The sequence below is a fragment of the Populus nigra genome, chromosome 1, assembly GCF_951802175.1.
Source record: "Populus nigra chromosome 1, ddPopNigr1.1, whole genome shotgun sequence".
NCBI lineage: Eukaryota > Viridiplantae > Streptophyta > Magnoliopsida > Malpighiales > Salicaceae > Populus > Populus nigra.
Genome location: NC_084852.1, coordinates 48,029,649 through 48,042,448, shown reverse-complemented (window position 1 = coordinate 48,042,448; position 12,800 = coordinate 48,029,649). Strand labels below are relative to the sequence as shown.

At 34.5% G+C, this 12,800-nt stretch overlaps 1 protein-coding gene across 2 annotated transcripts; it reads right to left on the bottom strand.

Moving 5' to 3' along the window:
* Positions 1-1,121: 1,121 nt before the first annotated feature.
* LOC133693766 (transcription termination factor MTERF8, chloroplastic-like) lies at positions 1,122-3,891 on the bottom strand. 2 transcript variants are annotated; one of them, XM_062115079.1, is made up of 2 exons: positions 2,483-3,891; positions 1,122-1,637 (listed from the first exon to the last, which is right to left on the bottom strand). In XM_062115079.1, the coding sequence occupies exon 1, from the start codon at positions 3,733-3,735 to the stop codon at positions 2,569-2,571; it is 1,167 nt and encodes a 388-aa protein (XP_061971063.1). In that variant the 5' UTR covers positions 3,736-3,891; the 3' UTR covers positions 1,122-1,637; positions 2,483-2,568. The 2 variants fall into 2 exon arrangements, with proteins under 2 accessions (XP_061971063.1, XP_061971053.1); XM_062115069.1 differs by having other exon boundaries at positions 1,122-1,573.
* Between the last annotated feature and the right edge of the window lie 8,909 nt (positions 3,892-12,800).

Sequence of the window (12,800 nt, the reverse complement as noted above, 5' to 3'; positions counted from 1 at the left end):
AACAATACCGAACAACAACAACTCACCAAATACAATACAACTTCCAAGGACATGCTGCAAGAGTTGAGGCAGAGCATTATGTCGGATAGCAAATGCTATCCATATCTTGTCATCTTTAGGGTCTAACTTTAGAAGTGATACTGGAGACTATCGACCTGAGCAGCGCACTAAATCTTGGAATAGATGAGATGCTAAGGTCAAAGTTACATGTTTTGGATGCAGAGAGAGAAGCTGAATGGCGCTATTCGATGAGAAAATGGAAGGGATGACGCTCGCTGTCATTGGAAACCCAAGTTTCCATAGAGTTATCTTTTTCATGGACTTCGAGAATTAGGATGGATTGTGCTGTAGAGAAAGATGATTTGTACAGTTAACAAAATCGTTGCTCAGAACCAGAACATTTCATCCCTGTCAATCTTGATCTTTAGGCCACGCTGCTCAGATTGAAGGCAAATCTTTATCATGTTTGTTTCATGGATACATTATATTTGAAATTGAAGGTTCTGATCAGAAACTGAAGATTCCTGATAAAAATATATCACGGCTAGATGATGTCACAGATAAATTATGTTGATCACTTAGTAGATATTCTTATGAAGCAGGAATAGAAAAAAAACAAAAGAAGATTTGGTTACTCCAAACCAACCTGTAGCTATATTTTTTTTTTAATTTGATTGTTAGATCACATTTAAAATTTCTTAAGAGATTTTTAAAGTAACAAAGGATCAATTCAATTCAATATATATATATAAAATACAATTTTCTTTGAATAGTAGATATTACAAAAAATAGATAACACTAACAAAAGGGTTTGGTTCAAAGACTGTTGATGGATCTGGCATGGCAAAAGCGTGGAGAGTAGAGGCCATACGGAGCTTAGCTTTTACTCATTTGGTTCCTATGGGCAAAACAGCATGGAAGGATTGGCAGAAGAGATGCAGTTTCAAGCAGAGGAAACTCTGGCTATGCTAAGGACAAAAATGAGTTGCTGCAAACAAAAAGGTGTGCAAGGAGACATGCTAAGGAGGACTGGCAGCACATAAAGGCCCGTCTGTTAAATAGAGTTGGAATGTGTTCAAACTTGAGGAACTGTTGAGAGTTAACTTTCTTGCATCAGTGGATGGTTGTAGTGATAGTACTAAAAATTGAGAGCTTCACATAAACAATGTGTACAACTAAATTGCTTTTTGCTAGCTGAAAATTCTATCATGAGATCTTCTGCGAATTCCAACTCCCAAGTAGTCCAAGCCGAACAGAATGAATGATGTCCCTAACAAGATCTTCCTCAACAGCAGCTGTTGCGCCATGGTTGCTGCATTTCTTTCAGGTACGGGATAGTTAGGCTGAGTGCCATTCTTAAATTCCTTTCTTTACATAAGTAGAAGTTTGCAATGAGCTCAAAATTATGCTGTAGGTAGAAGGCACTGAATTCTAGGCAACGAGTTTCTGTCCTCAGCATCTCTGGAATTCCTCAAGCCAAAAAACAGACTACGTAGCTTCTCAACCGCCTTAAGATATGGATAGAAATGCAGATATGGGAAGTGGCGTAAGAGTCATAGAGAATCCAATGAAACTGCAACACCCACCACATCCTTCCAATTCAATGAAACAGAGCATGGGAGACAACATAATTTAACCTACGAGAAACTTAAATAACAATGAACTAAACTGAACCAGTTCGAGAGAAACAACTAATGAAGTTAGCAGTGCCAAAATCTACAACGCCATATTTGAACAATTTAACCATCTGTTCGATAAAATAGATTGCAAGGTAAAAGAGTGAGAGTGCACTCACAAACATGCACAAACAAACCTTAGCCGTCTAGGTGGCTAGGATGATTACCTCGGGACTAAACAATTCACTAAATTACTGAAAGATCTACCAGTACAAAAACTTGTATATCTGGGCACCAAGAACTCAAAAGTTTAGGTAGAAAACGAAGCATAACAATAAAATAATTTTACCCGTGCTAATTATTTCTATAAAGAGAACCAATTTTATGAGGCTATTAATTTGTCATCATTTATGGACAATAAATGAACTACAGTGGTGGTTCCTCTTCAGCATTAATCTTCTACATTCAACTACGATTCATATGGCAGGAACTTGGTTAATGATGCTTGACCAGAGTGTCTCAACTCTGATGTATTGTATCACACTCCTGCCAAATTGTTGCAATGAATGATGACTTTTTTATTCAAAATTAAATTCATAACTGCCTTACTCCAAAAAAATAATAAAAAAATACCAAAGTATTTGCTTACCAACACAGGGAAAAATGACAAAAGCTAGGATTCTACTTGAAGTCACTATATCCTCCCAACAGAGGAAACCTGGCCAAGGTTTTTCCTAGAATCATGGAATAGTTTGGCTACACTAATAAAACACATAGCCAGGATTGGCACATATAAAATGTAATCATTGGTTGCACAATTTGAAAATATAGCCACGGTAAAACTGGAATAAGCGAAGAACAAATACCTCTTAATTCAGGAGCAAAGGAAAATCAATTTAGACAACCGGTACATATTATTACAATGCATTGCAGAAGTAAACTTAGTCTGCCATCAAGATTCCATCTTTTTTGCCTTGCTGATACCACCATATATTTCCAATAAACCTGTCACCTTGTCTGCATATTTAGTAACATACTTTTCCAGGAAATCTCTATCACTAATGCGGGTTACTGCCCGCACAATCTTCTCATCTTCTTTAACCAGCTTCTTTGACACCAAAACCTTCAAAACATCATGCCTGGGACGAAGCCTTCTATCAACCGAATATGACAAATACTCGGGACATGTAATTATAGCCTGTGGTTCTAACTTTAAAGTATTCACAAAGAAATCCAACGATTTTCTGATTTTCTCCTCTGAGCATGCTAATAGATAAGGGTATCGTTTAAAAGCCACAATAATCTCCTCTTCACTCCATCCAAGGCTCTTCATAACCTCAATTTTCTTCCTCCAATTCGACTTACTCATGGATAACATTACCTTAGCAGCATGTAGAAACACAGGAGTCTTGGGTTCAACACCCAAATTCTTCAAAGCATTCACTGCATAAACCATCCTATCATGCTTAACCAGTATCACTCTTGCATGCAAACTTAGAAGTTTTGCAACCCTATCAACATGCATTCCCTCTTTTATCAACAACTCAATATTTGGCTGAACAGCACCCTTGAAACTAAAAGACATTAAAAAAGGCGCACGCTTTAAGGCAACTACAATTCTGTCAGGACTGCCCAGAAATAACTTGAGAAGCTCAAAACATGGTTTAAGATGAGAATCTACAGCCGCTGACAAAATATTCGGATCGGAGGCGATAAGCTGAGGCAGAAGCTTACCCGTGAAGCCATTTTTAACGAAGAAGTCGAATTTGGGCTTCAAAGTGTCGTCTATTCCGCTATGGAGGATTTTGGGTCGCTTTTCAATTAATTGGGCGATTTGGGAATCGTCAAATCCGTGAGATTTCAAGAAGAGGAGCACAGATTGTGGTTTTTGGAGCTTATTTTGGTGGAGTTGGAGCTTGTGGGAAACTGAAAGGGCAGATTTTGAGGAAAGCCCACATGAATTCATGAGGAAATGAACATCAAATGATGATGAAGATGAAGCATTGATGTTGGTGGTGGTCCTGGTGGGTGGAAGTAGAGCATCAGCAGATGATGTTTGGAGACATCGTTTTTGTATAAGAGAAAGCAGCAGCTGCAGGTTTTTCTTTCTAGCGGCCATTACTTTTTCCAAAGAACAAAAAATGTCTCTTAAAGAAAATGACAGGCAAAGAAAGAAGGAAAACTGACTGGAGACTGAGGGGATTATCGCAGGTTTTAGGGTTCAGGGAAGAAAGGAGCAAAGCAGTTCGGCCCGATTCATGACCTAGCTTTAAACCTGAATTATAGATTAAACGGCTAAATAAATTTAAAATTACATCATTTTATTTTTTTAAATAATAAAAACAATTTTGTTTTTAATTTTTTAAAAGTTAAATTAAATTTTCACCGGATAACCATGTTTAATTAGAAAAACTCTCACTTATTTTTTTTTTAAATCCAATCCATACTAGATCTCTATTCAATTGGATAGACTAACCCTAGATTAAAAAAAGAAGATAAAGCTCACAATATACTTCAAAATTTTCATATAAATATCAATTTTACACTCAAATTATTTTATACATTAATTTTATTCTTAACTATTTTGAATTTTTAATTGAAAACTTATGTTAAATCGCTCAATTAAAACATTAAATTCCTTACGAATAGCGATGTCTATTATATATATATATATATAAAGTATGACATGGATAGATTGAAAGATTAAGAATAAATGGAAAATTTTAATTAAGAACTTATAAAAGTTCGAAAATAAAATTAATAAAAAACTATTGAATGATCTTTTGGTGCTAGAAAACATAATGCTCCTTCAAGATGCCCGAGGAAAAAAAATGGATTGGTTCAAAGGATATTATTTGAAAAGAAAAAGAAAAAAAATTAACATAAATTTAATCTAAATTAATTCAAAATAATGTCATTTTAAATATTTTAAAAAATTTAAAAAATATTATTTTAATGTTTTTATATAAAAAGTCATGATGATTTAGATTTTATTAGAGCAATTTCCAACTAGTTAAAGAACTCTAAAATGTGTAGGATATTCACTGTAGCAGGTTTTTTTTTATAACAGGTTTTTTTTAACAGGTTTTTTTTTAACTTTTTTTTTCATGTTTTTTTTTGTTTTTTTTTACCCAAAATTGATTCCTTCTTCTTTTTTTTTTGTTTCTTTTTTTTTTTAATTTTTTTTGTTTCAAAATTATCTTTGCTAATTTTTTTAAATATTGAGCTGGTTGAAAATTTAACTATGTAGTTTTTTTCTTTAAAACATTGTGGATTGCTATAATATTCTCATATATTATTTTTTTTTATGATTTCTTTATTCTTTTTTTTTTTCAAAATGGTCTTTGTAAATTTTATTTTTTTATATTAAGTTGATTGAGAATTTAGCTTTGTAGTTTTTTTTTAAATATGGATTGCTACAGTGTTTCCCCTATATAATTTTTGTTTTGCTGTAGTGTTTCCCCATATATTTTTTTAAAAAATTATCTTTATCGAATTTATTTTTTCAATATTGAGCTGACTGATAATCTAGCTTTAGCTTTCCCCATATGTTTTTTTTCTTTTTTTCCAAAATTGTCTTTTTTTACATATTTTTTTTCAGAATTATTTTTGAAAATTTTATTTTTTTACTATTGAGCTGGTTGAAAATTTAGTTTTTTTGTCTTTTTCTTTAAAACATTGTAGCTTTCCCCACGTGTTTTTTTTCGCTTTTGTTTTCTTTTTTGTACATTTTTTTTTCATTTCTTTTACCCAAAATTGACTCTTTTTTTTAAATAGCCTTTGTCGGTTTTTTTTTTTATATATTGAGCTGGTTGAGAGATTAGCTTTGTATTTTTTTTTTAAAAAAAAATACTATGGATTACTACAGTGTTTTTCTTACATGGTATTTGTTTGGCTACAATGTTTTCCCCACATGTTTTTTTTTAAATTATCTTTGATGGGTTAACCTGGTTAATTTTAGGTAAACCCGTCATTTTTTTTTCTATTTAGTTATCAAACTTTCATGACGCAAATCCCAGGTTTTACGGAATAACCTGGTTTAAAAGATTGACCCAATTAATTCAATGTTTTTTTTCTTTTTCTTCATTAGTTTTTTCCTTCATGATGATTTTTTTTCTTTGTTTTTTTTAATTAATCTATTTAATTATCACACTTTTATGACACGATCTTATAGCCAGACTTACATCCAATATTCTTGGGTCCGGTGTTACAGCTAGACTCACTTAAACTTGGATCATGTAAGTTTAATTTTATTATTAATATTATAAATATTACTTTTAGATCAGGTGTTACAGTCAAATTCAAGATTCTTGGGTATAACTTTGTAAAAAAACCCAATATTTTTAAATTTTTATTTTGTTTTAATATTTTTTATGCAAAAAAAAATAACCTATGACATCGCGTGGGTATCAAAGCTAGTTTTTAATTAATTCGAGTTAATATTAATCAAATTGGATTTAATAATACTGTTTTCGGCTCATCTTGTGAATTGGGTCTTGAGTAACAATTCGAGATATCTTGAACCCAGATTTCTCTGTGGGCTGGGGCTTTACAATATGCTATTAAGAATTACCAAGTTAGAGGTCCTGTCTGCCTAACCGTTACTAACAACCAAAGATTCTTCCCGCCAAGACCCTCTCTATAAAGATTAACCAACCTTGACCATCCATCATTCTGAGATATCTGCTTTCTTTCTCTCTTCCTTGCTCTTTCAAGAAAATTTGTACTAGTTTCTTTATTTCATCTTCTGTGCTTCAAGCATGGATGGAAATAACAATGTAGGGGGTTATTCTGATCGAGATCCCGCCCTTCTCATGGAAAGAGGATCACTATTCTTCTCTCAAGGCTGCTATGCTGATGCTGCTAATTGCTTCAGGCATGCTCGTGATGCCAGGTAAGGTTTCTTTTCTCTGTTCTTATTCTTTAGGTTTCTTCATGCCTTTTTGAGTTATTTTATGTATTTAGTATATCTGCTTTCTTAGTTGAAGTATTTGTTTTCTTGTTGTTTGTTTGCTGAGAAAGTGGGTGCTGCGTGTGAGATTCTGAGTCTTTTGGGTTCTTGTCCTTTAAGTTTTCAACTCGCCAAAATTTCTTGTTTTGGTTAAATTATCTAAGCTATTAACGGGGCAAAATTCTATGTGAATAGTCTGCTATGTGCGAGCTCTTCTATTTATTGTTTAACCTTTCTTTATTCAGCATTCGAATTCATGGTCGATCTTCTTTAAAATGCGCCATTAGCCGCTATACCCATGGCCTTTCCTTGTTGTGTCAAGTTCCAGTACCAGTTCCAGAAAATGATCCAATGGCTTTACTACCAAAGGAAGTCGATTACTATAAAAGTTCAGTACTTCCATTTCCTAGTTCTGCTTTCGGGACATATAGAGGTCAGTACTTGCCCTTGTAAATATCATCTAATTCTTACTTTATCATGATCAATGTATTAAAAAGCACACACATGTGTGCGCTTGCTTGCTTGCTTTAGTATAATCCGTTTTCTGGCTCTTAAATTGATCCAAGTTCATGATCTCTTATTATAGACTCTGGACATCAAGTTTTAGTACTGCTCTCTCTGGTTATAGCAGCCAGCAATCTTTTTAAGTTTCTATCAGATTTTCATTAGAGAGGTAGATGCAGCAAAAACCCTCTATGTGTATAAAATTAATGAATTCTGAAGTATTAGTTGAATGTAATTTGACAGAAAAGGATGAAGAGTCCTTGCATGTTCCAAAACTATCATAGAATTTTGTTAGAAAGTGCATGATGTCTCATCAGCTTACATTTTGTGGCTCTTGAAGTTCAGTTAGGTAGATTTTTCCATTAAAAGAATCAGCTTAACTCATCTGGTTATGTGAAATTTGTCTGGAACAACTAACTCCTTAGGTTTATGTTCTTGTTCATGTTAAAAGGGGCAATGGAGGAGAATTACGTAAGAATTCTAGAGGTTGCAAAGGGAGAACTAAATCTTGCATGGTCGCTTATTGAATATCGAATAGACAACTACTTACTGAAAGGAAACGTACTGTGTGCCCTGGGGGAGGTTGCAATCAGAAGAGGTTTGCGTTTGCTTCGTAATATCTTCTTTTCACGAGCAAACTTTTATCTGCAATATGCTAAAGGAATATATTGATTAAATCACACTTCCTGCTCTACATTTTGAAGGGGAGTCAAACCCTCAGCGTTACTATTTCGAAGCATCGTCCATTTTCGATACTTGGCTTGGAGAAAACAATAAGCGATTAGCGGATATGTATCCATTGCCGGTTAATTTGGTGTAGAATCTCATTGACAATTACCTTATGTGTTACTGTTTTCATCTATATCAAATGTCACACCTACGTTCTAATTGATCACATCCTTGCATCAGAATCTAGATATGTGAAACTAATAGTCTGCCTGGAGGGTAGTGACAAGAGTAAAGCGCTTGCACATGGTTGCAAGGCTTATTTAATATATGATGCTCTACACAAGAAGCTATTATCTGAAATAGATTCGGTGACACGGACAGCAAATCAGAGAAGAGGATCAAGTTCTGTAACACGAACGGATCCCTTTATTCAGCTAAAGAACGATGAAGCCACACATCTCCGTAATAACTTACAAATACTGGCTCACAAGGCAAGTTCTTATGAGACACATTCTCTATTTGTACTCTTTACAAGACAAGTAAGCTGAATCTTTTGTCTTTCTATTTTTGAAGCTTCAACGTATGGGTTTAGGCCCATCCCTCTCACTACCCCAGGAAAGAACTCGGGTCACTCCAGCTGGTCACAGATGCGCAAAAGAAAAAGTCGAAATTAACACAAATCTTGAACTCTGAGAGACATTTTGATAACTAAAAACTGATCTGCCAATTGATTCTCTGAAACTTTCTTTGTTTGGTTAGATGTGGATACGGTTTCGTGGAATCCCACCGTGAGCAATGTCAGATTTTTCACATTTTTAGCCGTGGGAATTCAACTGTCACCCAGAACTTTTAATAAATCTGTCCCTGCATAAATCCATTGGTTTATGGAATTTATAATGTGCTGCTTCTTGCTCGGTGGATAATTTTCTCTTTGCTAATTGGAAAAGGGAAAAAACAAAACTCTGAAAATAGATTGTGATTGCAGATTAAAAAAAAAAACAAATTCGGGGAGATTTTTTATACTTGATAGGAAAATTGTCATCTGAAATGATCCGTGTAACATCTCTGCTAAGACTTCATCTCAAAGCAATCACGAAACGTAGGCTTTCTCTTGGCCTGTCGACCTTTGTTGCTGGGTAGGCTGGCTTGCTCAGCTTCTGTTGGAGACTTATCTAGACAAGCGTGGGTCATGTTGATTGGCCTCTAGTCGCTTCATTTTTTAGGTACATGGCTTCATTTATTTAGGGATGATAATTTCACGTTAACCTAGTGAAAACTGACCCGAACCACCCCAAATGAATAGGAATTTCATAGCCCCGATGAAAAATAATTAAATAACCTTAAAGTTTTTTAAAAATAAACAAATATAAAGCTACTTATGTACTAAATAGTTTTAAATTATAGCTTTTGTGTTCAGATTTTGGGTTTGGGTCAAGTTCGAGTTATAAATATATAATGACTACCCCAAACTTGATTGAGTCGGGTTCAGAAATAAAAAACCCACACCAATTTAGATTTGAGTCAAATATGGATAGTTATTTCATATTCAAGTTTAAATATAAATAGTATAAAACCTCATTGCCTTACCTACATTTATTGGAATCCTTTAGTACATCACTTTATGATTAGTTTGACGGTGCATAAAATATATAAATAAAATCCTTAGTCATTCGAGTCATGCCTAAATGGTTAGAAGCCTAAATGTCCAAACACCTTTTAAGGATGATGGTTTGATCGAATATTTTTGGACTTTGATTGAGTATCCCTACCTCGCACACATATTAATATGTTTTTGAGTCTCAAAAAGTCAAAGCGAAGATTGTGCACCAATCACTGATGCACACTTTACATTACCCCAAACCATTAACTAGTGTTCTTAATGCACACCAAATTCTCTATGTAGAGTAAGAACACCAATCTCTTAACTAATAGCACAACAAAGCACCATAACCAATAACAAGTACCAATATTTTCATCAATATAGTGTATTAGCCAACAACTAACCTGCAACTCCACACACCATGAGGTACATGTAACTCCACTCATTGTAAGATAAGTTGATATTCAAGTTTAAGTCATTGAAATTCATTTAAGAGATTCACATCGGTTCAACAATCACATACTCCCTATATTTTTCATTCTCCTTTCTTTTTTGTATATTACTCTATATTCACTGATTTAAGTATTGAAGTGTTCTCTTTTTCGACAAGAAACTTGTTTTTGTAGGAAAACTTATGAAAATCACCAAGTTCATCATTCCATCAGTTTGTTAACTTGATCAAGCCTAGTCACTCCATAACCCAAGATTGTAACCCATGAAAAGCCTAATCTAGCATGAAGTTTTCATGACATCATCAATTCATAACAACTTCTTATCCCTAGAAGTGGCAATGACTAGATCAACTAATCTAGCAAGCTTTTAGAAATAAAAGGTTCTCAATATGTAGGTGATGATTTGACATTACTATATAAGAATCTGATCAAGACAAACTATGTGAATAGTCTGACAAATGTTTTTTATGGACTATTTGAATAGGTTTAGACTCAAAAGAAGATTTGATCATACCAGACCAGATTAATATCTTAAAACTACAATAACAGGAGATCCAACCATTGGATAATGTTTAAATTTTTTCAAATTTTTCCAAATGTTTCCAGAAGCACCTCCGATAGTGAAATTATGTTGCTTATCATATTGTAAGATCTTTTAGAGTCAAATTCTAGGCGTAAATGCTCATGTTTAGGCTAATTTTGTTGTTTTTATTTGGGTTTTTTTGGATTCTATGTTTTAATTTGGATTTGTGTTTAATTTTTTTTGTGCTTTTGAATTTCTAATTGTTTCTAAGTAGATGTTTATTGATAGAAGGTTGAGAGGGACAATTCTTTAGACTATATATATAAAGTGCTAGAGATAGGATTATGATGTTTTAATCAATCGAGTAACTAACCTTCCATGTCCCTTATTCTTAACATTCAACACAAGTCCTATCACTATTTTATGTTTAATCTAGAATATTAAGGTTCTGAGAAATATTTCAATTCAAATAATTAAATTATTGGGTGAGTTCTTAATAACAATTTATATTACTATGCTCTCCTTCTCTTTTTATTACTCTTTTACTAGTTTCTTTATTTCATTTTCTTTACTTCAAGAATGGATGATAATAGCAATAAAGGGGGTTATTCTGATCAAGCTCTTACCCATTTCATGGCGCAAGGATCGCTCTTCTCCAGTTATGGCTACTATGTTGAAGCTGCTAGTTGTTTGAGCAGGCTTACGAAGCCTGGTTAAGTTTGCTTGCTTCGTGTTTCTTGTCGCTCTTTAGGCTTCATTATGGCTTTCTTGAATCAATTCTTTTTCAGTATACTTTTAGGAACATTAATTTTCTGCATTGAATTTAATACAAGATTTCAATCCTGGGACATAACTCTATAAGAATAATCTTTCTTTATTCAGAATTCAACTAGCCAATGCATTTCTTTTTAAAATAAGCTCCTGTGCTCTATAAATGTGCTCTTATCATCCCTGTCGAATTACCAGTTCCGGAGGATGATCCTATGACTCTTCTACCGAAGGAAGTTGATTTTATTTTCAAAAATATATTCCAAACTAAGGGGTTGAAAACGAGTTCTGAAATAGATACAAAGCAGACGAGGTACATACATGACCATTTTACAAGATGGAAACTAAATCATGCGAGCGAGGTGACCAATTTTTGATGTGAAATTGGTGATACAGACAAGAAATAACAAGAGTCTGATAAAAGAATTTTGGATAGTAAAGAAGAAGAAGAATAATAGAGGTTGAAGAGTGTTTGCGTTGTTTATTCGATACCTTATTCCCTTTCTTTTGCTGCCTCAATAGGCCAACAAACATTACAACTGACAAGCAATGAAATAGCAATAAAACAGGAAATCCTAACAGAGTGGCTGCTAAAGATATGAAGCACCATACTAACAGCCTTAACTTATTTGATCGATTCTAGTGCAATAATACATTACACAACAATACTGCAATAATCCTTTTGACTTGGTCCAACCCCACGTGTACCTCAAGGCCACCAGGTCTGATTCATATCCCTCACCCTTGGAACGTCCTTGTCCTCAAGATGAAAATCTGGATAAGTCTTGGAGAGTTGCCATAAGTTTTCCCATGTTGCATCTTCACGGGAAGCACCCTTCCATTGAACCAATACTTCAGTCCTTGGTCTATACTTGCCTTTCTGAACCACCCTTCGATCCAAAACTACTTCAGGTTCTGGTAAAATTTGGACATCAGCAGAAACAGGAGGCAATGGCACTATTGGTAAGTCTAGCGGACCAAAATGTTTCCTTAGTAAACTGACATGGAATACGTTGTGAATTTGTGCCCCAAGTGGCAAGTCTAGCTTATATGCAACAGTCCCTATCCTGGCAATAATTTTGAAGGGACCAAAAAATTAAGGAGACAACTTCAACGAACTCCTGAACACTACAGATTTTTGACGATACGGCTGTAGACATAAATAAACATAGTCTCCTACCTCAAAGAAAACCTCTCGTCGGTGACGATCAGCCTGACACTTCATCCGGACCTAGGCAGCAACCTAAGTTTTACGAAGATCACGAAGGATTTCATCCCTTGAGCGCAACATATCATCAACAACCTGGACTTTGGCAGTACCTGGAATATACAAAATCATAGAAGGCGGAGGAACGCCATAGACTGCTTTGAAAGGAGTTATTTTGGTTGACGAATGGACTAAAGTATTGTAACCAAACTCAGCCCACGGCAGCCATTCCAACCATTTTTTTTGGATTATCATATATGTAGCAGCGAAGGTACTGCTAAAGGATACGATTTATTACCTCGGTTTGTCCATCCGATTATGGATGATAGCTGGAGCTATTACAAAGAACAGTGTCGTGCAACTGAAAAAGGGACCGCTAGAAATTACTGAGAAAGACTCGGTCGTGATCACTAACAATCGAGAGAGGCATTCCATGCAACCACACAATGTTAGAAATGAAAGCCTTGGCTACGGATAATGCCGTGTAAGGGTGTTTGAGAGGCATAAAAT

Excerpts from the sequence above, each read along its gene's own strand:
- LOC133693766 (XM_062115079.1), bottom strand. The coding sequence starts at position 3,735 with ATGGCCGCTAGAAAGAAAAACCTGCAGCTGCTGCTTTCTCTTATACAA.